This window comes from Eretmochelys imbricata, chromosome 9, assembly GCF_965152235.1.
Source record: "Eretmochelys imbricata isolate rEreImb1 chromosome 9, rEreImb1.hap1, whole genome shotgun sequence".
Taxonomy (NCBI): domain Eukaryota; kingdom Metazoa; phylum Chordata; order Testudines; family Cheloniidae; genus Eretmochelys; species Eretmochelys imbricata.
The window spans coordinates 37,511,650-37,538,879 of record NC_135580.1 but is presented as its reverse complement, the minus strand read 5'-3'; the positions used below and the strand labels follow the sequence as shown (position 1 = coordinate 37,538,879).

The window sequence follows — 27,230 nt, the reverse complement described above, 5'->3', positions numbered from 1 at the left end:
GCTGAGTTCTTACATCATCATTATCTGCCCCAGTTCTGGAATTTGTACTAAGCTGTTAGCTTTGTTGATGCTGGAGGCAAAATTGTATCGTATCACACTAACGACACTAGCTATAGTTAAGGAAGTAGTTTCTTGTAAGCCACTGAGTTCTAATCTTTTATGCTTATTATCAGCCCAAAGGTGAATTTTCCTTGTGAATATTTAGTTGAACTCTGCCTGGCCATTTATGTACTACTGAGGTACTAAAAAGAGGTAGTTTCTCCAGTTTTAAAAGTTTTCTTTGCATCTGGATAATATATCATTAACTTCTTTTTAATACTTCAGACTTGCCATGGATTTAGTTCTCCATCATGATATTGTTTTTAATACATCTAAAGACAGTTTCATTTCTAAATAATGGACAATCTTGTACTATGCATGAGAAGTCTGGACCAAATCTTGAAATTTTTTCCCCCTCAATTTATTCAATGCTTCACATCTTCAGTTTCCATTGATGACAGTTGGAATTGGAGGGTCTTAGCAGGAACTTAGCACCAAACAGGATTTTTCCAAAATAAGGACAAAGTATCCCTACTCTTGCTTTGAACAAGAATAAATAAAAAGAATAAAAACAACAGCAAATCTTACAGTGATGAAACAACAACTTTCAGAGCTCCAGCAAAAGAGTTCCGTGTACAAATCTCCAATCCGGTCTATATCAGAAATATTTTTTTTAAAATTCTCTGGTGTAAGCAACATTGGGGGCCATTGTGTGTACAGGCTACTGCTTTCCACAACCAGTTTAACCAGCATGGGCCAAATTTATAAAGGTACTTAGGTGCTCAAAGATGCAGATAGGTGCATAATGGAATCTTCAAAAGTGTCTAAGCTGGTAAGGCGCATAACTGGCTTATGTTAGTTCTCCTGCTGTCTCTTGGACAGTGTAGAGGCCACTGAATACATTATGTGTAGGGCCCTACCTAATTCATGGCCATGAAAAAACCCTGTCACGGACTATGAAATCTGGCCTTTTTACCTTATACTATACTGTACTTTTACCTTATACTATACAGATTTCATGGGGGAGGTCAGAATTTCTTAAATTGGGGGTCCTGACCCAAAAGGGAGTTGCGGGGGGGGGATATCAAGGTTATTTTAGGAGGGTCGCAGTATTATCACCCTTACTTCTGCGCTGCCTTCAGAGCTGGGCGGCCGGAGGGTGGTGGCTGCTGACTGAGGGCCCAGACAGCAGTGCAGAAGTAAGGGTGGCAATACCAGACCAGGCCATCCTTACTTCTGCACTGCTGATGGTGGTGGCTCTGCCTTCACAGCTGGGCTCCTGGCCAGCAGCGACCGCTCTCCAGCTGCCCCGCTCTGAAGGCAGCACCACCATCAGCAGCAGCACAGAAGTAAGGGTAGCAGTATCACAACCCACCCCCTACAATAACCTTGTCACCCCCCCACACACACACACACACACTTCTTTTTGGGTCAGGATCCCTACAATTACAACACCCTGAAATTTCAGATTTAAATAGCTGAAATCATGAAATATACTATTTTAAAAATCCATTGACCAAAATGGACCCTGAATTTGATAGGGCCCTAATTATGTGACTCCATGATGTCCTGTTCTAAGCCAAATCTGGTGTGTTACAGAGTAAAATTCCTGTGAGGGACAGGTGTCTGTTGATGTCATCCATAACTATCATGTTTTAGGTCTTCCGGGGTGTGTGTCTTCTATCCTGCTTTCTCCTTGGGTCAAAGTCAAAGATGATTCTCACAGGGAAGTTGGTAGGCATTTGGAGCAGACGACCATACCCCTTGGAGAGCACTGGGCAACCATCTGAGAGAGTGGGACCTGTTTATTTAGAAAGTGAATCTCTTCATTCATCTTGACAGCAAGGGGGCATTTTTCAGTCAGATACTGACCACTGATGCATTATATATCCTCAGCTGTCTCTATTTATCAAGGTGTTTGATTTACAAAAAACATTCTTGATGAGACACCCCATTACTGATGGCACTTTTGCAATGCAGGCTTCAGGTTCTTTCTCAATGCAGCCCATCTTATAAACAGCAGAGCTGAGGGAGGCGAAATCACTGACCATCTCGACTGGGTGATCACCCACTAAGACGCTAGAGCCTGCAGGATGTTCAAAATCACTGATGGGAAGAATTTACCCAATTAATATGCAGGCCAGATTTTGCCAATGAGCTTTCCAGGGTGTGAAGTGCTGCAGCTAGCTCAGCTGTTGATTTGACAAACCGGAGCTACGTCATCAGAAAAATCAGCACTGGTGAGGTTTTCATTATCAAGGCTTTTCTCTAAAATACATTTACTTAGTGTATGGTCTAGCACATAGGCTATGACAGCATAGCCTGCTTAGACACTTTTGTAATTCCCACTAGACATCTTTAAGTACCTAAATAACATTGTAAATCTGACCACGTTTTTAACCCTGTTTAGATCAGGTCTAATGAACACAGTGCTTAAACTGGAGATGGTGGCCGATAGTCCTACACATAGGACTTGTTTGTCGGAGGTGTGAATATCTGCAGCTCCCATTGATTTCAATGGAGGTTGAGGGTGCTCTAAAGTTCTGAAAATCTGACATATTTTTAAAAACCAGTTTTCCCTACCTATCTTACTACTTAGACTGAAATTCTGGATTTGTCTTTCTCCTTGTTCATAATATTAATTATCTATATGCTGAGTTCTGTGCAACTGGAAAGAGTTTATTTACTCACTGTAGTGATTTCTGTCTCATACAACAGCACAGTGACATCATGGGCCTGGTTTTAGCTAGCATTTTTGCCACTGTTGGTCTATCAAAAGAAAACGTAGTAGCAAAACTGCACGAGTCCAGTGTATTTACTAGCACTTCCACTGTCATTATCACAAGTAGAACTGCAGTGGTGTCACACCAATGGTAGAAAAAATGCTGAAAATGTCCAGTGTCGATGTTCATGCCCTGCTCTGGAAGCCATACACCTTCCCCTCCATCTATTAGAGCACTCGGAGATTAGCTGTTCAGAGCTGCGCATTAGGGTTAGGAATGGGAGAAAATGCTTATTGGTAAATGAATTGTACCACTCAATTTTTTTTCTAAATTGTACTTCCTCTTTCTGAATAAGTTTATAACCCATGCCACACTATGTTTCTGACCCTCAACAGCACTCCGCTCCAAACACAACACAACACACAAACACAACACATCCTACACGCTGGTAAGCCTCTCCACACCACACACAAATGCCATCCTTTGTATGCAGGCAGTACAACACAACATAACACTCGCATAGACACGGAAGCTCTCCATACCACAACATGCACAGCACTCATACAGGCAGCCTTTCCCCTCCCTCTCTGCCTGCACACAACATAAAACACATACAGAGATACCCATAAACACATACCACTTGCAAGTCCTCATACCCAACCCCACATGTTATTTCCCCCATTACTCCAATACTGCACTGACTTGAAGGAGGATGCACTTCATTCCCCCCACCTCACCCAGGGGAAGGCCCAGCTTGTATCTATCTATCCGGAGTCTTATATGGGGCTCATGTCACTATGGTTTCTGTAGTGATGCCTCTTCACTACCCCTTGGGAAGGGAGGCCACTCCCAGAGAAGCTCCTGTTCCCCTCCTACCCACCCAGCCACTTCCTGGAGAGGGAGCAAAGCAATGGTGCCTCTTTGCATCCACTCAAAGGGGAGAACATCTCCTGGCAGCATCAGTTCCCCTCCCCTTTGTAGTCCAGTGCCAGAGGTGCTCCTGCTGTGGACCACAGGCCCATGACTTTGTGTGCATGCATGCATTCCCCTGCAATGTTTGTGTCAGTCACAAACAATAGAGTAGAATACTGACTAGCAACAAAACATTGCATCCACTATGATTCTAAAATAATGGAAACATTATTTTTAACAGAGTTTTTGAAAACACACCCCCCACACACACACACCCCTAAATTTTAGGCCTGATTTTAGTTGCTAGTCTCCCCTTATGCCCTTCACCTTCAGCCTCCATTTTCAGCAATGGCCTCCAGCACTGCAAGCACAATTTTACACCTGCAGTTGCACTTGGGTGTAAAATTATGGCTGCAGTTAACTACACCTCTATTTTAAATTGTAGCCAACACCCAAAGGAAAGAAGATGCGTGATGTCTTGTTTTGAAATAGACAAAGATCAGACAGACCAAATTCACTGCTTGCATAAGTAGGTGAAACTGAGGAAGGTAGACATTCATTTACTTACACCAATAGTAAACTTGACCTTGAAATTTCCTAAAACAAAGCAGAGCTTTGGCACAAACTTTCTTGGGAAAACGTAGTAAGTAGCTGGCAAAGACTCTGAGTAAAGTTTATGCTGAAAAGGTAGGAAGGAAATAAATGCAGCTTGCCCCCTCCCGCCCAAGGCATTTTCCTGAGGGGATCTTCAGTTTGTTTTCTCCAGTGCCTACCAGGGTCTTCAATGGCTTGTGCTTTCTGTAGCTGCCCCATAAATGTATTTTTCTCTTTTTCTTTTTAATAGTTCTCCAGTTATATTTCTTGAAGACCGCATGTTTGCACTGGAGTTACTGAGCCACTTTTCAGGTGGCCTAATTAGTCCTACTGCTACTTAGCCAAACACAACCATCCAGAGAAGAACTGAAACGAAAAGCTTCTAAACAAAACAGCAGCAAAATAATGCGGGAATTCCCACAAGCACAAACATCCAGCAACTCTTGGGTTCCTTCTAGCTTGAACTACCATAACAATAGCCTTCCTTGCAGTATTTTAGCTAAAACCAGAAGTGCAAAATAATATTTAAAAAAAATAAATAAATATTAGCCCAATACTTTTTAGCCCAGACAAAGTTTAGGTTCAAAGGTAAGATACAAGTTTGGAGGCAATTCTTATACGAGCTCGTTCACTCAACTTTAATTTCATGGGTCAAATCCTGCTGGCTGTCTTCAGGAAAGCCTCTCATTGATTTCAGGGGGCATTTTGCCTGAATAAAGACTGAACAAAAATCAGGTAAGGATGTCAGGATTATTATTTCTATTTGAAAATAATTCGGAGGCATTTACATATTATGATAAAGACAATTTAAATACTTAGCTAGGCTGATCAGATAGATATAGGCTTTGTGCCTGCAAAATAGATCTTTAAAAAGAAATAGCTGTTGCAAACTGTCCCACCAGTCACATTCTGTCAATACCAAAAACTATTCTGTATCTATCTGTCATTACATAGTTTCCTTTTTGTTCTTGTTGTTGTTGCAAGGTTTGGGTGATATCCTGACCTCATTGATGTCAATGGCAAAATTTCCACTGACTTTAGTGGGGCTGAGATTTCACCCTTTGCAACCAATATGTTTACAACTTTTCACGTAGTTTTTCATATTGATGGATAAAATGGGAATGGATTGTCCTGGGGGATATTTCCTGTAATATGAAGAAACAGTCAAAGAATATATGGGGCAAATTCATCTCTGTTGCAGCTTTATTGAAGTCACTCCAGGGATGAATTTGGCCCTATATCTGGAATTGAGAAATACAGATGTATTTCTTTTGTTAAATATTCCACCCCACAGAGGTTTCCTGAGTCCTAAAGAGAGAAAAGGCAGTGGGAAACAGTTTTCCCAGGTATTTATGAATGCACCCAAAGTATTATGCAGCCTCAAAGATCATTTCATAAAAATCATTTGCATAACACCTGCTTTTACACATAATAATGCCTGAATGGATGTCCCGCACCCTAAAGCTCGCGTGAACTGTTTCTGCATGATGCAAGGGAAACTCCATGCTGTCATCCCAGGGGAAATCATGCTGACAAATAAGCTGAACTGTTTAATCATGAAAGCAGATGGGTACACACAAACTATTCAAAATGCAGTTCTACCTGAAAAGTGACTGCAGATGGATTTGTGGTGGCTCAGCGCCTCTAAACATCAGACCCTGAGTGTCTCCGTTTTGGGAACCCAGAAACTGAAGCACACAAAATTAGTGGCCTCTTCTGAAAATTTATACCTACAATATTTGACCAAGGCTGCAAATATCCACAAAGGGATTTAGTGCCTAATTGCCGGTTAGCTTTAGGCTACACCCCTCTCCTCAATATTTCCCTGGGCTAGTGTGGGGAATAGACAGACCTAGGTGTAATGTAGGTGATGTTATACTGGTGCAGAGCACAGGGATACTGACCTGCATACAGCTGTTTGAGGGAGGAGATGCCAAGGCTGGAATGTGTTGCATATACATGTGCAGAGAAGGGTGAATGCTGGGCCCAGAGTGGGGTGCAAGTTGCAACATCCACATGCCTGTACAGGGAGAGGGAGATACTGGGATATCAGAGGAAGATGGGGTTAACATACCTGTATGGGGATGGGATTGCTCTAGGTCAGAATGGGGCCAGAGTGCTGTCAGCCAGTGTCAGAATTGTTGCAGAGTGCACATCTGGTGGTGGGGTGAAGAGGTGCTAGGACTGCTGAGAAGTGGAGTACAGATATATCTTTGTGAGGCAGACACATTGGGTCAGAGTGTGGCATGGGACTCTTTCACACACAGCTATCTATGTTTTTTCTATAACATCCATCACTAAGTGTATTTCAGGTAAATTCCTCCGTGAAATGCAAGGGGGTTCATGCTCTTCTTCTCTCCCTGCTTGGGTATTGTATATTAAATCACTGTTGTGGTAGAAATGCTTTGTCAAATACGAAGATTTTGAGAGTGGAAGTGGTCAGGATCTAGATTAGTCTGATCCCCTCTAGAAGATTGTTCTACAGCCAAACTCCCTTGAACAAAAATATTTTATCTCCAGCTAACAAGCTGGAGCTTTGTAAACTGCACAGTCCCAGAAGAGCACAGCTGTCTTGGCAGGTCATGATTAGAAGCATAGACACTCATGTATCTCAGTCTTCAACCTGTAGTTAGCTTTCAAAATCAGGACCAAAGGTTTTGCTGAACAATGGAAACAGTCTGTGAGTTCAAAAGGGATAGCGGGGTGGTGTGCTCACAGCAGCTTGTACCATTAATAATGCAGACACTACTTCCCATACAAGCTAGAGCCTCTGCATTGCATCCTTGTTCAGTTCCAGATAGAGTGAGTGTCAATAATCTAGTCTGGACATGACAAAAGCATGGATAGCTGTGGCCAAGTCCTCATCCAGGAAGAGTTACATCTAGCAAGTTACAGCCAGAAGGCAGCTTCCCCCACTATTGATGCTACCTAATCATCTAGGTGTAAGGATGAATCAACCAGGACACAAGACTTCAATTTTGGCACAATTGCCTGTAACCACTCCCCATATCTTCTCAGTGCTGGGGGGTGGGGTGTCTCATTGGGAGAAGAGCTCAGAGGAGTGCACACACCCCGGTGCCAGGGGGTGTGTGTCTTGGTGGGGAGATGGGCTTAGAGGGGCGCACACACCCCAGTGCCGGGGTGGGGGGTGAGATGGGCTTGGTGGGGCACACACAACCCATGGTGCCAGAGGGAGGGGACTTGGGGAGGGGGGAGATGGGCTTACAGGGGCACACACACCCCCGTGCAGGGGGGAGGGACTCAGAGGGGCGCACACACCCCACGGCGGCAGGGGGAGGTGATTCGGGGGGGAGACGGGCTCAGAGGGGTGCGCACACCCTGGTGCCAGGGGGTGTGTGTCTTGGTGGGAAGATGGGCTCAGAAGGGCGCACACATCCCCTGCTGGGGTGGGGATGAGACAGGCTCGGCGGGGCACACACAACCCATGGTGCTAGGGGGAAGGGTTTCGGGTGGGGAGACGGGCTCAGAGGGGCGCGCACACCTCATGGTGCCGGGAGGGGAGTTTTCGGGGGGGAGACGGGCTCAGAGGGGCGCACACACCCCATGGTGCCGGAGGAGGGGTTTCGGGGGGGGGGGGAGATGGGCTCAGAGGGGCGCACACACCCCATGGTGCCGGGGGTGTTTCGGGGGGGGACGGACAGGGGCTCAGAGGGGCGCGCACACCCCATGGTGCCGGGGGGGGAGTTTTCTGGGGGAGATGGGCTCAGAGGGGCGCAAACCCCATGGTGCCGGGGGAGGGGACTTGGGGGGGGGGGACGGGCTCAGAGGGGCGCACACACCCCATGGAGCCGGGGGAGGGGTTCGGGGGGGGAGATGGGCTCAGAGGGGCGCGCACACCCCATGGTGCCGGGGGTGTTTCGGGGGGGGGGGACAGGGGCTCAGAGGGGCGCGCACACCCCATGGTGCCGGGGGAGGGGTTTCGGGGGGGGAGACGGGCTCAGAGGGGCGCGCACACCCCATGGTGCCGGGGGAGGGGTTCGGGGGGGGAGACGGGCTCAGAGGGGCGCACACACCCCATGGTGCCGGGGGAGGGGTTCGGGGGGGAGACGGGCTCAGAGGGGCGCGCACACCCCATGGTGCCGGGGGAGGGGTTCGGGGGGGGGAGATGGGCTCAGAGGGGTGCGCACACCCCATGGTACTGGGGGGAGGGGACTCGGGGGGGGGGAGACGGGCTCAGAGGGGCGCACACACCCCATGGTGCCGGGGGAGGGGTTTCGGGGGGGGAGACGGGCTCAGAGGGGCGCACACACCCCACGGTGCCGGGGGAGGGGACTCGGGGGGGGGGGAGATGGGCTCAGAGGGGCGTGCACACCCCATGGTGCCGGGAGGGAAGTTTTCGGGGGGGAGATGGGCTCAGAGGGGCACACACACCCCATGGTGCCGGAGGAGGGGTTTTGGGGGGGGGGAGATGGGCTCAGAGGGGCGCGCACACCCCATGGTACTGGGGGGAGGGGACTCGGGGGGGGGAGACGGGCTCAGAGGGGCGCACACACCCCACGGTGCCGGGGGAGGGGTTGGGGGGGGGAGATGGGCTCAGAGGGGCGCGCACACCCCATGGTGCCGGGGAAGGGGTTGGGGGGGGGAGATGGGCTCAGAGGGGCGCGCACACCCCATGGTACTGGGGGGAGGGGACTCGGGGGGGGGGAGACGGGCTCAGAGGGGCGCGCACACCCCATGGTGCCGGGGGAGGGGTTTCGGGGGGGGGGGAGACGGGCTCAGAGGGGCGCGCACCCCATGGTGCCGGGGGAGGGGTTTCGGGGGGGGAGATGGGCTCAGAGGGGCGCGCACACCCCATGGTACTGGGGGGAATGGACTCGGGGGGGGGGACGGGCTCAGAGGGGCGCACACACCCCATGGTGCCGGGGAAGGGGTTGGGGGGGGGAGATGGGCTCAGAGGGGCGCGCACACCCCATGGTACTGGGGGGAGGGGACTCGGGGGGGGAGACGGGCTCAGAGGGGCGCGCACACCCCATGGTGCCGGGGGAGGGGTTTCGGGGGGGGGGAGATGGGCTCAGAGGGGAGCACAGACCCCATGGTGCCGGGGGAGGGGTTCGGGGGGGGAGATGGGCTCAGTGGGGCGCGCACACCTCAGGGTGCCGGGGGAGGGGTTCGGGGGGGGAGACGGGCTCAGAGGGGCGCGCACACCCCATGGTGCCGGGGGAGGGGTTCGGGGGGGGGACAGGGGCTCAGAGTGGCGCGCACACCCCATGGTGCCGGGGGAGGGGTTCGGGGGGGGAGATGGGCTCAGTGGGGCGCGCACACCTCAGGGTGCCGGGGGAGGGGTTCGGGGGGGGGAGACGGGCTCAGAGGGGCGCGCACACCCCATGGTGCCGGGGGAGGGGTTCGGGGGGGGAGAGACGGGCTCAGAGTGGCGCGCACACCCCATGGTGCCGGGGGAGGGGTTCGGGGGGGGGGAGACGGGCTCAGAGGGGCGCGCACACCCCATGGTGCCCGGGGAGGGGTTGGGGGGGGGGGACGGGCTCAGAGGGGCGCGCACACCCCAGGGTGCCGGGGGAGGGGTTCCGGGGGGGAGACGGGCTCAGAGGGGCGCGCACACCCCATGGTGCCGGGGGAGGGGTTCGGGGGGGGGAGATGGGCTCAGAGGGGCGCGCACACCCCATGGTGCCGGGGGAGGGGTTCGGGGGGGGGGAGATGGGCTCAGAGGGGCGCGCACACCCCATGGTACTGGGGGGAGGGGACTCGGGGGGGAGACGGGCTCAGAGGGGCGCGCACACCCCATGGTGCCGGGGGAGGGGTTCGGGGGGGGAGAGACGGGCTCAGAGGGGCGCGCACACCCCATGGTGCCGGGGGAGGGGTTCGGGGGGGGAGATGGGCTCAGTGGGGCGCGCACACCCCAGGGTGCCGGGGGAGGGGTTCGGGGGGGGGGGAGACGGGCTCAGAGGGGCGCGCACACCCCATGGTACTGGGGGGAGGGGACTCGGGGGGGGGGAGACGGGCTCAGAGGGGCGCGCACACCCCATGGTGCCCGGGGAGGGGTATGGGGGGGGGGACGACGGGCTCAGAGGGGCGCGCACACCCCATGGTACTGGGGGGAGGGGACTCGGGGGGGGGGAGACGGGCTCAGAGGGGCGCGCACACCCCATGGTGCCCGGGGAGGGGTATGGGGGGGGGGACGGGCTCAGAGGGGCGCGCACACCCCAGGGTGCCGGGGGAGGGGTTCGGGGGGGGAGACGGTCTCAGAGGGGCGCGCACACCCCATGGTACTGGGGGGAGGGGACTCGGGGGGGGGAGACGGGCTCAGAGGGGCGCGCACACCCCATGGTGCCGGGGGAGGGGTTTCGGGGGGGGGGAGACGGGCTCAGAGGGGCGCGCACACCCCATGGTGCCGGGGGAGGGGTTCGGGGGGGGAGATGGGCTCAGAGGGGAGCACAGACCCCATGGTGCCGGGGGGAGGGGTTTCGGGGGGGGGAGACGGGCTCAGAGGGGCGCGCACACCCCATGGTGCCGGGGGAGGGGTTTCGGGGGGGGGGGACGGGCTCAGAGGGGCGCGCACACCCCATGGTGCCGGGGGAGGGGTTCGGGGGGGAGATGGGCTCAGAGGGGCGCGCACACCCCATGGTGCCGGGGGAGGGGTTCGGGGGGGGGGAGATGGGCTCAGAGGGGCGCGCACACCCCATGGTACTGGGGGGAGGGGACTCGGGGGGGGGACGGGCTCAGAGGGGCGTGCACACCCCATGGTGCCGGGGGAGGGGTTCGGGGGGGGAGAGACGGGCTCAGAGGGGCGCGCACACCCCATGGTGCCGGGGGAGGGGTTCGGGGGGGGAGATGGGCTCAGTGGGGCGCGCACACCCCAGGGTGCCGGGGGAGGGGTTCGGGGGGGGGAGACGGGCTCAGAGGGGCGCGCACACCCCATGGTACTGGGGGGAGGGGACTCGGGGGGGGGGGGAGACGGGCTCAGAGGGGCGCGCACACCCCATGGTGCCGGGGGAGGGGTTTCGGGGGGGGGGGGAGACGGGCTCAGAGGGGCGCGCACACCCCATGGTGCCCGGGGAGGGGTTTCGTGGGGGGGGGGAGACGGGCTCAGAGGGGCGCGCACACCCCATGGTGCCGGGGGAGGGGTTTCGGGGGGGGGGGGAGACGGGCTCAGAGGGGCGCGCACACCCCAGGGTGCCGGGGGAGGGGTTCGGGGGGGGAGACGGGCTCAGAGGGGCGCGCACACCCCATGGTACTGGGGGGAGGGGACTCGGGGGGGGGAGACGGGCTCAGAGGGGCGCGCACACCCCATGGTGCCGGGGGAGGGGTTTCGGGGGGGGGGGAGACGGGCTCAGAGGGGCGCGCACACCCCATGGTGCCGGGGGAGGGGTTTCGGGGGGGGGGAGACGGGCTCAGAGGGGCGCGCACACCCCATGGTGCCGGGGGAGGGGTTTCGGGGGGGGGGAGATGGGCTCAGAGGGGAGCACAGACCCCATGGTGCCGGGGGAGGGGTTCGGGGGGGGGAGATGGGCTCAGACGGGCGCGCACACCCCATGGTACTGGGGGGAGGGGACTCGGGGGGGACACGGGCTCAGAGGGGCGCGCACACCCCACGGTGCCGGGGACAGGGGCTCAAAGGGGCGCATGGTGCCGGGGGAGGGGTTTGGGGGGGGGGGACGGGCTCAGAGGGGCGCGCACACCCCATGGTACTGGGGGGAGGGGACTCGGGGGGGGGGGAGACGGGCTCAGAGGGGCGCGCACACCCCAGGGTGCCGGGGGAGGGGTTCGGGGGGGGAGACGGGCTCAGAGGGGCGCGCACACCCCACGGTGCCGGGGACAGGGGCTCAGAGGGGCGCATGGTGCCGGCGTGCGGTGCGGGGAGCCGGACGGCGCGGGCACGCCGCAAGCAGCCAGGCGGGGGAGGCCCACCTGCGCGGGGCGGAGCTGGGGCCGGGGCAGGCGGCTGCACCTGTTCAGTGACCCGCGGCCGCCGGCCTGGGGCGCTGCCAGTGCCGGGGCTCCCGCAGCGCGCAGGCGGCTCGGGCGCTCGCCTCCTGGGAGCATGGCCCGGGTGCTCCGCAGCCTCCACAGCTCCCAGCCTGTCGCCCGCTTCCAGCGCTGCTGCGGGCTCTTCCCCGCCGCGGGGGAAGGAGCCGGCGACGGGCTGGCGGGGACCGTGGGCGGTGGGGACCATCTCCCGGCCCGGGACACCTGCCCCGGGGGCAGCCCCGCCAGACAGCGGCTGCCAGAGGCCAACGGTGTGAAGAGCAGCCCCCCGCCGCAGGTAACGCGCCAGCCAGGACTAGGGAAGCCCCCACCCCAGCCCCAGCCCCAGCCTCAGCAGCGAGGGGCGGCGGCGTCTTCTCATCGCGCCTATGCCCCCACTTCCCCGGTGGGGTAAATGGGGGGGAGTTCCCATTTCCCTCCCCTCCTTTTCCTGGTGCATCAGTGGCTTTGGGATATTTATTGCTTTCCATTGTCCTCCCTGCCTCATTTCTCTTGCAATCTTGGGGAAGGAGGGGTGTTTTCAATGATCTTGTTCTCTGCCTTCCTTCCCCCCTCCTTTATTCCGCAGGCCAAAGTGGGAGGGCGTGTACCCCTCCGGGAATTCCTTAATAACCTTTTGCTGTTAGAGGGTACTTGACTTTCTTGGAGGTGGATGCAGAAATTCATCGTGATTTAAAAGTGTGAAACTTTACTGGGAGCCTAGGAACTTTGGAAAGAGGCACTGAGGGACTGTAGGGAGGGGTGGGGTCACTTAAAGCAAGAAAGTTAGAAAATGACATTTCAAATGAAAGCGAAAGAGGATCATTTTCCTGGACATTCTATAACAGATTTAAAGTAGGTTTCAGAGTAGCAGCCGTGTTAGTCCATATTTGCAAAAAGAAAAGGAGGACTTGTGGCACCTTTGAGACTACAAATTTATTTGAGCGTAAGCTTTTGTGAGCTACAGCTCACTTCATCGGATGCATTCAGTGGATTTAAAGTAGCCATCCTTCAACTAAAAAAACCTTCAAAAACAGATTTCAAAGAGAAACTGCAGAGCTACAATTCATTTGCAAATGTAACACAATTAATTTGGGCTTGAATAGGGACTGGGAGGGGCTGGCTCACTACAAAAGCAATTTTCCCTCTCTTGGTATTGACACCGCCTCATCAATTATTGGGAGTGGACCACATCCACCCTCACTGAACTGGCCTTGTCAACACGGGTTCTCCACTTGTATGGTAACGTCCTACTCTTCATGTGTCAGTATATTTATGCCTGCATCTGTAGTTTTCACTCCATGCGTGTGAAGTGGGGGTTTTACCCACGAAAGCTTATGCCCAAATAAATCTGTTTGTCTTTAAGGTGCCACCAGACTCCTCACTATTTCCACCTTAATTTCAGGAAACATTCATAATAGTAAGTGGCACTTCAGGGAAAGTTTTTACATTTTAGTACATCCTTTAACTTTTCCAGATTTGAGGTTTATTCAGGAGGCTATCCTACCATCAGCAAGTGCCACAATCTTTCTATTTGTTCAGACATAGCCAGTCAGCATTCCATCTGTTTTGTAGTTTGTACACAGACAGCTGTACACTGGTCTCAGTTTCTAGTTTCAACTGTACAAAAAGTCACTGCTATATATATATATATATATATATTATACACACACACACACACACACACATTATAACATTAGCCCTGTCCATGGCAACAAACAACAGCATAGACACAAGAAAGCAAATTATGAAAGCAAATCTAAACTCTAGGTAGCAATCAACAAAGAATCTGACTGTACAACTTCAAATGTGAAATTCAGTTACTCATGCTTGTTTTTGAAAGTCACTAGCATAAACAGACCTAGCAAACAGAAATTCTAAGTATAAAGTTTATTTTAATTTAGAAAATAGTGTGCAACAATTATACAAGTATATATATAAATATATAAATTATACAATTTAATATCTGACTACAAGAGTCAAGAAATGACACTGTATACCTTGTACCTACAAGAATAAGTCACTGAGAGAAACATTAAAAAGATCATTGATGTTCTGGAGAGGTTTTAGCTGGGGGCTGCATGTGATAGCTAGTGGTGGTCTGTTATTTTCCCTGTTGGGCCTGTCCTGTAGTAGGTGACTTCTGGGTACCCGTCTTGCTCTATAAATCTGTTTCCTCACTTCCCCAGGTGGGTATTGTAGTTTTAAGAATGCTTGAGGAAGATTTTGTCGGTGTTTGTCTCTGTCTGAGGGATTGGAGCAAATTCGGTTGTCTCTTAGGGCTTGGCTGTAAACAATGGATCCATTCAGGGAAGTATAGCTGTCAATAGGTTTCCAGTATAGGGTAGTGTTTATGTGGCCATCACTTATTTGCACTGTAGTGTCCAGGAAGTGGGTCTCTTGTGTGGACTGGTTCAGGCTGAGGTTGATGGTGGTCTACAGATTGAAGAATTCCACCTGGATTTCAACAAGGGCCTCCTTTCCATAGGTCCATATGATTAAGATGTCATCAACGTAGCACAAATAGAGGAGGGGCGCTAAGGGAAATAGTGTCCATGCTTAGATCACTGGGTTACTGATTAATCTGAAACTTCAAATCACCTAGGGATACTGCTGTTTATAAAACTTGTCTGGTTTTCATTTTATCTATTTTTTTTTTTTTTTTAAGGCTCTGAAGAAAATCTGATCTGAGGAGCATGGCCAAGTTTGTCAGTTTATAAGACCATGTCAGAAGAGGGAAAGGTGGATGACAAGGCAAAGTACTGGGGATGTTGTAGAGAAAAAGTGGTGTTGGGAAAGAAGATAAATATAGCTGGTTTCTGCATAGGAGATAGAAAGATAACATGGTTCAGATCCTCAGACGCTGTGAACTGGCATAACTTCATTGAAGTAAATTTGCATCACTCCATTGACATGGCAGAGGATCTGACCCCATAACTAAAAGGTTGTCTAACAGGTCAAAAAGCCACAGGTGTTGATATATAGATATATGATAAGTGTTAATCAGCTGTGGGGTGGGGAGAACAGAACAGAAAGTAAATAAAGACTTGGTTCAAACACAAAGTTGCACCAGTTTAACTAAAAGTGTGATTTTTAAACACTTAGCTAAATCAACGCAACTTTGTGTAGACACATCAGCCAAAACCTGGTTTATATCTGTTTTGCTTGCTCCTGTAAATTCATAAAGGGCAACCTTAAGTTGATACTGATTTTAAAATTGGTTAAAAAAAAGTGTCTCAGCACAGGGGTTTGCTTCAACTAAATTGGTTGAAATAAACTAGTACAAATTTGTGTTTATACAATCCCTAATAGTTATAGCCAGAAAAGGGAACTAAAGAGCTAGAGTGGGGATAGATGACAAAATATAGAGGAGAATTTTTAAAGTGAAAATCAGAGTGAAGTCTTCTTGACTAAAAACAAAGCCTGGGTCAATGAGGTGCACAGCATTAACTAGGGATACTAATTCAAGAAATTATTTGTAAGTTCTTATTCCAATTCTAAATGTAAAAGAAGCATTCTGAGGTGAGATGTTGCCTGAATTACCTTAATTTTTAAGAAGGCTGTTCTCTCCTTCCAACTATTATTGTGATAGAGAGATGTTGACACCCCCATCGCTTCTAGACCCCCTTCTAGATTGCAGCCAGCAAGAACGTCCTAAGGTCACTAAGCCAGACTGATAATTCACTAGAGGTCTCCATTGAAGTAGCTACACCAATGCTGCTAACCCCAAAGTGTAATTAGTCTACCTTAAAAACAATGAGGAGTCCAGTGGCACCTTAAAGACTAACAGATTTATTTGGGCATAAACTTTTATGGGTAAAAAACCCCACTTCTTCAGATGCATGGAGTGAAAATTACAGATACAGGCAAAAATATACTGGCACATGAAGAGAAGGGAATTATTTTACAAGTGGAAAGCCAGTGTTGACAAGGTCAATTCAGTCAGGGTGGATGTGGCCCACTCCCAATAATTGATGAGGAGGTGTCAATACCAAGAGAGGAAAAATTGCTTTTGTAGTGAGCCAGCCACTACATCCGTGGATACAGACTAACTTGGCTACCCCTCTGATACTATTCTACCTTAGTCAGCTCTGTCCATTGCGAGTGTGGCTGTATACAGGTAGTGCTTTCCTTGCTTTCTCTGGTCTTGACCAAGCAAGGAAAGCGCTGAAGGATTGAAATTTACAATGCACATATTTAGTCTTATGCATTTGTATTACACACAGAAAAAGTGCAAGAAGGGCCTGATGCAGTGTGCATGTACAGTTGTCTCCCATTGCATCAAATTGGATTTGTAACAGATCATTCAGGAAAGGGCAGGGTGTGTACTTGGAGTTGTAATCTTTCAAGCTCAGCTCACAAAATAAACTCACCCACATGAAATTGTGCAAGTATTCCAAGTATGCTCACTCATGCTCTTAGTTCTTTGCGATCAGCTTCCTTTCATTGGGGTCTAAATACATGGGTTTTGCTGTTTCTCCCTACATGGCTTTTCTTCCTAGAGGCTTCTTGAACTCCGCTCCCCTTTGGAGAGCCTCAGATGCCCCATTGGTCTCTGCTTGGCTCTTCCTTGATTGGAAGGTCAGGAAGACTCACTCATGGTACTGTTCCAAGTCCTCTTGCTTGTAGTGTCAAAATGGTCTGCAGTCACAGTAAATTATGCAAATCTTCATAATAGGACCCTCCCTTCCAGAAATAGTTAATACAGAGAAATAGTTAATACTTTAACTGTCAGAGAAAGTTGTTATAACAATGTTGACATTTAAAATAATTGGTTTTCTGAGTTAATACACACTGAGATGAATGGATCAGTTCACACCTCTGACTTATTAGTTCAGATTCTGCAGACATAGGCAGAGGAAGGATAACATGGTGGTTAGGATGCTATCCTGAAATTTAGAAGACCAGGGTTCAATTCCCTGCTTTGCTACAGTCTGTGTGAGACTTTGCGCAAGTGTCACTTTTTTGGGGCGGGGGGGTACATCAGCTCACCATCTGTAAAATGAGACTAATAGTACTTCCCAGCCTTATGAGGATAAACACCTAAAGATCGAGGTGCTCTTTGGAAGGGATTGGAAAAGATGAGGACCTTTAGTAATAGAGGTGCTTAAATATTTCCTAGGGACAGGTCTACGCTACTGAGTAAGTTGATCTAATTTATGTTGCTCAGGGATGTGAAAGTTCCTTCCCCAAGCTACACAAGTTTTGCACTGTTCATGCCGGCACTATTGTGGGCAGGAGATGCTCTCCCAATGCCATAGCTTCTGCTTCTTGCCAAGGTGGAGTAATTATCCGACGGGAGAACGCTCTCTCGTTGGCATAGCGCGTCTTTACCAGATGCACTATCGCAGTGCAGCTGTACCAATGTAGCGCTGTAGTGTAGACTTGCCCCTAGTCTTGATTATACCTGGGGCCAACCATCCTTTAATACTTCCTGATTTCCTGAACATCTTTGTGGTTTTAGTGTAACAGACTAACTGGGGTTTCATTTCTGAATTTTTTTGCTTTTAGGGAGTTTAGTCATGAGAGTTTCTGAAGTCCTTGGCAGTTTAACACAAAACCATTACTGAAAAAACTTGCCCCATGTTATTTTGGCAAGTGTTCAGATTCCTAATCAAATGGAGGTTCTAGACAAACTATAACTGCATTTTAAAACAAGGTTCCCTTTGCTTACCAATAGTGTCCCAACTTCTGGATGATTCTTTCTTTTGTAGATAAGATCAGATAAAATATTCTTCCTCCATTTCTTTTAAGTTATAACAATAATTTAGGGATAGGTGAGAAATATAAATTTCCCCAAATAAATTGTTTGAATAAATGTTGTCTTAGCTTTGATGTCTTAACATTTCAACAGATGCTCAAGGGCATCTCATTGAACTATGGAAGGATATCTATATTTACTCTGTAGATACATTAATTGTCTAAAGGACTCCTGACTGGTATAATGTTTCCATATTGGTATCAGCTTGTGTCTCTCTTTTTTTTTTAAAAAAAAGTGAATATAGTGCTGACCTCTGATAAAGATGTACTCTTGGTAGGAGTCTTGTAAGTTGACCTTTGTATAGATGAAATCTGTCCATAGCTGGAATGGCTAGGAGAAATTGCACATCTGTTAATTCTAGATGCATTGCAGCCACATAAATGCAGTAATCAATGACTACTTGCAGACTAAGATATTGTTTAATGTAAAGGTAGTTGGATCATGTTTTGGAATCTGAAATGCTTTGATATATATTTTTTTTTTTTACAATAGATTTTTAGCCTCTGTTCTCCCCCAATATATTTCCTTACCCTTTTGAAATTCAAACATAGATGCTTTGCTATATAAGGTCTTATTTCATAATGGGTTTTCAGGCTTCAAATGTGGCACTTTTTCTAGCTCCATCTGCAAAACAAGAGCAAAGAAAAACTCAACTCTCCTAGCTGGATAGTGTACCTATTATTACAGTGCCAGGAAGCAATACACCCCTATGGATTCTATTATTAGAAACATCATTATTTCCAAGGCCTTGTGTACTTTGAGCTTGACCTAAACCAGGGGTCTCAAACTCAATTTACCTTAGGGCCAGGGCCAGTTCCAGTCCTCAAATCCTCCCAGCGGGCCAATAATGTCATTCATGCCACGCAGAACCCACCCCCCCAAAACTCTGCCCCCCACCTGCCTAAGGCTCTCAGAGGGAGTTTGGGTGCTGGGTGCAGGCTCTGGGAAGGAGGATGGGGTGCAGGCTCTGGGAAGAAGTTTGGGGACAGGAGGGAGTGGGGGGAGCAACGGTTACCTGGGGCTCCAAGGTGTGGCGGGCTGGGGGGCCTCCACATGCTGCTGCCCCCAGGCACCGCCCCGCTAGCTTCCCATTGGCTGCAGGGGCAGCACGCGGAGACACAGCCCCGCCGGGCTGCAGGGAGGGGCCAGCAGCCACATGGAGTGAGCGCACAGGAAGCTGCTCGGCTCCGCTGCACTGACAGTGGTGGGTGGGACTCCGGTCCATTTTAAATTGCCTGGGGGACGTGTGGGGGGGGGGGGGAGCACCCTGGGGTGGTAGGTGGGGCCAAGGGAGAGACCTGGCCCCAAAATTGCTGGAGCCCTGCAGGCCACATTGGGGAGGTTCTCGGGCCGCAGATCGCCCGCAGGCCAGGAGTTTGAGACCTCTGACCAATACTCTGAAACAAGACCCCTCACTTCTGGAGCTTCTGCACCAGCTTCAGAAATGAAAAAATGGAGATTTATTATTAGGTAAGAAAAATTCCATTGATAAGATGCATCTTCTGTTTAATTCATTTTACTTGGTAATTCAGGATTTGTTTGTCAAGAGCTGAATAAGAGACCTTTACTATAAAGTAAAACCCAGGAGCCTCACTGAAAGCTAGAACTAAGACCTTCTCAGCCAAAAGGGCAAGGAGATACAGCTGTTGTAATTTAGTCCACATTTTTAAAAACCAGCCTCAGATTTGAGTGTGCTGCTGGAGAGACTTGGTGCCTCATATTTTTTCAGAGGGGCTGCTGAGCACCTGCAGATCAGCACTGCTGAAAAAGGGGGGCCCAAGCTGTCTGTTCGTCCTTTCCTTTCTTAGCTATTGTCAACCCACTACCTTTGCTTAGGAAACTCGTCCCTTTAGTATGTACCCAATTTTTGCTCTCATCAAGGTTGGGGGTTCCATTGTTTCTGTGGAAAGCAGCTGTTATGGGAAGTTTTAATCATGCAGAATGAGGGGGGAGGGTCCCTTAGGTAACTTGGGCCAGTCCTATGGAGGACTTTGAACATGAAGATTGAAGTCTTGAATTTCATCTAAGATTCTTCAAGGGGAGTATGTGTAACAATCCCCTGGAGGGGTTGTCAGTGGGCACTGAACGCAGGACCTCTAATTCCAAAGCACAGACCTCTAGGACTTGAGCTAAAAGCCTAAATTTGTTAGTTGGGACCAGCCACAGGTGGCTATCCTCTGTGGACTAGCCACAAAGTCAGACATACGCTTGCCATTGTTACCAGTGTTTGATAATCTAAAACCTTACTGAAGGGTGGACTCATCACAGTCCACCACTGTCAGGGCCACTGTTCTAGTCCCATCTTCTTTACTGTCCTTGGAGGCCATTGTCTTCTCATCCTAACGCCAAATCTGCAGTCCTGGAATCCTGGCAACGATTACAGTAGGCATTGCTAGTGGAGGAGGTAAGTTGCTTGATTTTTATGTAATTTTACTGAATATCTTAATCTTTTATGCTTATGTTTTCTGTCTTGTAGCTGAGTTAATGGTTTCTCATTCTCCCCCCATACTCCAGAGATTCACAGAAGTGGATTATACAGGACAGGTCTAGAGGAAAAAGGACCTTCCTGGGAAAGTCATCTGACCCCCAACAAGTTACTCTTCTCCTTGCCAGATGTGGTGATGGTCTCTACAAGACACTTACTACTCATCTTGGGCATGGGGAAGGATTGCTGAGTGCTAGAATCTCACCTGCTGGTAAGATTGAGGTCTAGGATTTCTTAAGGTTGGGTGGGTAGCTTTGCTTAAGCCTTGTTTACACATGCACAAGTTGCACCAGGCTTAATTAAAATCTGTGAAGGACAATAAGCTTAAACTGGTGCAAAACTCTTTGTGGGAAATACCTGTTTAAAATGGTTCTGTGTAGCTTGCATGTTTAAATCTACCTACACTAGCTAAATTTAAATCCAGTTTTAAACCTTAAAAAAAAAAAGTTACCTATAGGGATTTGCACTGGTTTAAAAATGGTTTAGTTTATCTGGAGCAACCACGTGTAGGTCATTGTTTAGTGACAGTTTTGTTGTTTGTCTTACTGGAGGTCAGCTATGTTTCTTCCGTTGTTTTTCTCAAAGGTGTCTGGGATGTGTAAATTGCTGCAGTCAGTTCCCTGATGTCTACCAATCCTGATTCATATTAAGATAAGTTTTTAATATTGCAATATAAAACTACATTCTCTCCTTCCCTGCCCTCTTCTATGTAGTATGTAAGAGGAGGCTAATCAGTGTCATCTTTCATTTTACAGGAGAAGACCATACCATGGCTTTCACCAGTCCAGTTATATTGTATTAAAATATGTATTAAACATTTGTATTGCATTCAGTGGTGTGTTTCCAATAAGCACTGTTCAGTGATGACAGAGTTCCTTGGTTAGGAGTAGCCTGTTTAAAAGGGGAAAGGAGCTGCTGTATGGAGAAGAGGATACAATGCTCTAAGCATTGTGGGAGGGAACTGGGAGGTTCAGTTACAACAGTCCACCTGCAGTGCCAGTTTTCCTGAAGCCTGGCAGCATGCTGATGTATAGTGAATTGATGTATTGTTAAGCCTTGATGAAGAAGGTGCACTCAATGTTATTGGCAGAACTGTGTCGTTAGGAGCACTTCTGGATTTGAAGGGTCTACCCACCTTTTCAGGTGCCTGAATTTGTGGTTCTAATAGCTTCTCTTCAGTGTTGATAGATCATTAGGGTCTCTAGATAGTAGGAAGATGACTCAGTGCTGACAGTGGGTTCAAACTACTGCTCTCCTGGCCTCAATGACACTTCCTATAACTTTTTGAATCAGTTTGGCCTGGTTTACAGTAGCAACTAATGATGTTGAGAAGAGTGAAGGAAGGAATTGCTTCCAGTGGTGCTGGAACAGTTTTTATAGTGGAGGTGCTGAGAGCCATTGAACCAAAGTATAAATCCTGTATATGATGGAAACCACTTCAAGCCACTGCAGTTCAAGCTGCAGCATCCCTAGTTCCAGCACCTATGTTGCTATCTACAACCATCATCAACAATGGATCACTCTCTTAGTGTAGATGAAGTTAATGCACATCAATGCTACTGTCACAGCTAAAATTAGAGCACTGTCCACTAAGCTGGTTATAACATGGCTTTGCCTTGTAGAGGAGAGTCTACCTGGGACCATAACCATCTTCTTAAACCGTGTTCAAGTTTTACTTAGTCCAAGCTTAGAAAATTTTGATTTAGGATTTTAAATTCAGCTGCAAAGGAAACCCATTTTCCCCTCACCCATATCAATGAACTTACAAAATTTGTTGCACTACACTGGAGGAAATAAATTAGCTACCTACCTGAAAGTGGAACTGTGACACTATCAAATTTTGCCTTGTTTGTTTCTCTGAAATCTTGCTGCCTTGTGCCACTTGTCAAATTGTCATGAAAATAGAAACCTTGTTCTATAGGCAAATGAACAATATTAATTGAGCCATAAGCTAAATATACATCACAGTTGGTAGCAAATGACAAACTTTCATAGTGAAATTTCAAGCTTAGAATTGACTTCTAAAGCCAAACATTAAGAAAACTTTCTGTATTAAAAAAAATAAAAACCCCAACAACCCCAGAACCTTTGCCTTCCATGCTGGTTTTTCTACCAGTGAATGATGATGATCCTCTTACACAGTTGCACTGTGTCATCCACAAAAAGCCAACAAACTGAGAAATAGCAAACACCTGGACATATTAGAAAAGGCGAGCATATGCATTCCTCCTTAGGCTCTCCTGAAGTAACTTGCAGCCTTACAGCTCTCCACAATAAACCAGTCAACTTTCCTCTCAATCCTTACCAAAATAAAAACAAAGGGCTGATGAGATGAGAGGAATTGAAGAATGTATGTGGGCGGGAGGCAAGGCCGTCCTTAGCCATAGGCAGAATAGGCAGCCGCCTAGGGCACCACTTTGCTGGGAGTCCGTACAGATGGGAAGCAGTGGAGCATGTAAGAGCAGGGCTGCTGGGTCCTAGAGAGAGCTGAACGCAGTACAGTCTGAGGGAGGAGATTGGCTGCTGGGGTCTCTGGGAAGGAGAGGGGATAGGGGTGGGGAAAGGAGGAACTCACCTGTGAGTGTGACTCTCTCCCCTGTCATGAGGTGAGGCAGGCTCGGCGGCTGCAGTATCCTTTGTTGCCCCCCATAACGTCCATTCTTCTCCCCCCCCACGGAGCACCCCTTTCTCCCCCCTCCCCTCCGGCAGGGTTGCGGGGGGGGCTGACTGGCTGCATGCTGAGGAATGAAAGTGACAGTAACTCACCTCCTCGGCCAGGATTGGAATGGTCACACGCAGCTGGCTGGGCCAGATAGCATGTGTGAAAAATCAGGATGGGGGTTGGGGTAGGGTGACCAGATGTCCTACTCTTATAGGGACAATCCCAATTTTTGGGTCTTTTTCTTATATAGGCTCCTATTACCCCCCTCCGCCCGTCCTGATTTTTCACACTTGCTGTCTGATCACCCGAGGTGGGGGTAATTGGTACCTATATAAGACAAAGCCCCAAATATTGGGACTGGCTCTATAAAATCAGGACATCTGGTCACCCTAGCTGGGAAGTGCATCTCTCCCCTGGGCTGGTAGTGATCCATCTCATGCGGGGGGAGGGGAGCTGCGCAGGACAGGATGAGCAGCTGTGGCTCCGTGGGTGCCCCGTCCCTGAGATCAGATGCTGTGCTAACTTCACCATGGGCTGGCGGTGATGCCCACTGGCGTGTGATCGGGCCTGAGGGTTTGCTGCTGCACCCCAAGGGGTGGATTTTGGGGTACTGCAGCTTCCCACCTATCTCCTCCTCTACTGCAGCTGTTGGACCAGCAGGCTGGGGGGTGAGTGAGCCAAGCATGAAAGCAGTACTGTGTTGCCATTTAGATTCATTTAACAACTTTGTTTGCCAAAAATGCTTGCTAACAATCCTGAATCCAATTTCAATATTTTTTTAAATCAATATCTTAGCCAAAAACAGAAAATTAAGTTGTTGACAATTATTTGTGACAAGTTTGGTTTGGGGCAGGGAGTGGGCCAGTTTTCATCAGAGAAACAAAAAATGTTGACTGGCTTTCCTATAGCCCTGTTACTGCTAAATAGAGTCCTCCAACAACTGTAATATGCTCATCTCCTTACTAGTGTATAGAGTGACCATATGTTGTACTAAGATTCTCTTGCTTTTTTTTTTCCCAGTGAGTCAGTGAGGTTGGGCAGCCAATGTCTTACGTTTTCACAATGTTTGTCCAACTTTCATAAAGTAAATACACAGTTAATATGAGTTTAAGAAGGCCAGGGACACTTCCTTGTGAAGAATTGGTGCAGCAGATCATGCTAGAGCTGTGGAAATGTCAGTTTTTGATGGAACTTTAGAGGCAGTGATTTATCATGTATTTCTGGCCATGCCCAAAACGTGCTGCTATTGCGAATGTCTTTCCAAACAAAAATAAGGCACAATAGGACTCCTGTAACATTTCTGTGCTACCTTGATCTAGATGAGATGATTCTGTGCTGACTTCATTTTGGTCACTTTGTGCTTTACCTGGGAGTAAAACTAGGGTGATATTTTGCCACTGTTTGGAAACCCAGCTTATTTAACTGGATAATGCCATTGATCTATTTACAGTATAAGGTGGATATAGAGTTGTAACTAACATTAAGACTGATGCCCACTATACATTTAAAACTAAAAAGTGGCTTTGTGAAAATGACATGGGTTTCCAACTCTACTGTGTCTCAGTCAGGGTGGAGCACCTTGTGAGGTGTCTTCACACTAGCTCAAGGTCACAGACTCACGACTATCCTATATTTAGTTATTTTAAATCTGATAATTTAAACAGTTATTTCTTTAAAAAACACCCTTATAAGTTATGTTGTATCAAAAAACAACTTTCCAGGTCACAAAAAAGAAAATGGAAAGATGAAATAGGATTAGCTGTACAAGCACAGAAGGGTTCTATACTTAAGTTTGTACATCATGAAAACAACAAAGTTGATCAAGATCATCAAGTAACTGCTGAAGACAATTTTTATGCAGACGAAGCTCAAGAAATGCAACAACACACAGAACAATCATTTGAAACAGATACAGAAACAAAACAAGAAATTACAACAGTTGAAACTGTACTAGCATGGGATATAGATAACACTGGCACATGGCCGCAATTTTTAAACAACTAATTCCGTGCCATTATACTTGAGAAAGGCCCTGGAGAATAAAAGGTCTTGAATAGGAAATTCACAGAAAACAATTACTACAAAAGACTTTCTAATGGTGAAATTGTCAACAGATGGTGGCTTGGGTACTCTAAATGCAAGGATGCTATATTTTGTTTCCCATGCAAGCTTTTCAATAGTTGCAATTTTAAGATAGCAACCATGGGTATTAATGATTGGAAAAATCTTAGTCACGTATTACCGCAACATGAAAAGGCACAACACTACATTGAAAGTATGCACAAATGGTTTGAGCTGAGTATAAGGTTAAAACAATCAGACAACTCTTGATGCCCAAAATCAAAGATTGCTGGAGTCAGAGAAGCAGCATTGGCGTCGTGTTCTTGAATGTCTATTATCTATTGTTGAATATCTATCGACAAACAATCTTGCTTTTAGAGGAAGCGTTGAGAAATTATTCCAGTCCAAAAATGGCAATTTTTTGAGCCTTGTACAACTGCTGGGAAAATTTGACATGGTGATGAGTGAACATCTCCAAAGAGTAACTGAAAATGAAATACATGACCACTATTTGGGACCAAGAATTCAAAATGAACTGGATCATGCTAATGAGTGATAAAGTGAGAGACAAAATTGTTTTATTGGTTACTTTGGCAAAATATTTTGCCGTAATTCTAGATTGCACTCTGGTCAGAAGTCATTAAGAACAGATGTCGTCAGTAGTGAGATTTGTCGACATTAGTGATTCAGCACAGATTACAGTCAAGGAATCATTTATCACATTTTTAGAAGAAGACGACACTATAGGTTTTGGACTTCTTCAAGCTCTCCTTGATGAACTAAAATGAATGGAATTGTCCGTAACGAACATTAGAGGACAAGGTTATGATAATGGTGCCAATATGAGAGGATGCATTTCTGACGTGCAAGCTAGATTGCTGGCAAAAAATCCACAAGCCTTTTTTGTTCTGTGTGTATGCCACAGCCTTAATTTGATTGTGTGTGATATGGCCAAGTCTTCTGTAGAAGCTGTTTCTTTTTTTGGTTTGCTGCAACGCATTTACGTGCTCTTTTCAGCTTCCACTCGACAATGGCAAATATTCAAAGCACATGTCAATGGTATTACCATTAAGCCTCTATCTGAGACACACTGGGAAAGCAGAGTAGAAAGTGCAAAAACATTGAGATATCAATCTGAGGAAGTTTATGAAGCACTGGTTGCTATTTCGGAAGAAGCCAGAGATCCAAAAGCTAAAAGTGAAGCATAGTCATTGGCCCCTGAAATATCCAGCTTCAAGTTTCTAACATCTGTCGTAATCTGGTATGACATTCTTGTTAAAATCTCAAGTGTAAGCAAAATAATGCAGAGTCCAACTATGCAGCTTGATTCAACACTTACCTTACTAAACAGCACAAGACTTTTTAGTGAAATACAGAGAAAATGGATTCAAAGAAGCACAGGTTATAGTAAGAGAGCTTGCACAGGCTCTCTGTGTAGAACTAAAATTTCCATGGCCAGACGTGACATGAGTTTCAAGGAAAAAATGCCAAGCAGAATATGAAGAAGCAGATGAGCCCCTAAATGATCCAGAAAAGAAATTTGAGGTTGAATTTTTTAATGTTGTGATTTTTAAAGCAATATCTGCTGTTGATGAAAGGTTTAATACCTTATGAGCACACCATGAACAGTTTGGATTTTTGTATGACACAACTAAATTCAACGAAATAGGAAGACAAGAGCAGCAAATGAAGTGCAAGAACCTAGAGAGCCTCCTGAAGCACGGTGATAGTTTTGATTTAAATGGACTTGAACTGTACGAAGAATTGAGTACATTGTCATCAACGTTGCCGCATGCAAAATCGGTGATGGACATTGTACAGTTTATTCATATCAGCAAACTTGTTGACATATATCCTAATGTGTACATTGCCACTTGTATTCTACTCACAATTCCTATAACAGTAGCATCAGGAGAACGGAGTTTCTCAAAACTAAAGCTCATTAAAAACTATCTCCGTTCTACAATGAGTCAGGAATGATTGACTGGTCTTGCTATTCTTGCAATCGAACAAGATGTCACTTTGTCTTTGTCATACGATGACATTATTACT

General features: G+C 48.4%; 1 protein-coding gene across 1 annotated transcript in view; it reads left to right on the top strand.

Moving 5' to 3' along the window:
• The first annotated feature begins 12,285 nt into the window (after positions 1-12,285).
• SGPP2 (sphingosine-1-phosphate phosphatase 2) overlaps positions 12,286-27,230 on the top strand; it is an 80,849-nt gene continuing 65,904 nt past the window's right edge. The window contains exon 1 of the mRNA XM_077827133.1: positions 12,286-12,507. Coding sequence (XP_077683259.1) covers positions 12,286-12,507 — 222 coding nt within the window. The remainder of the gene's footprint in view (positions 12,508-27,230) is intronic.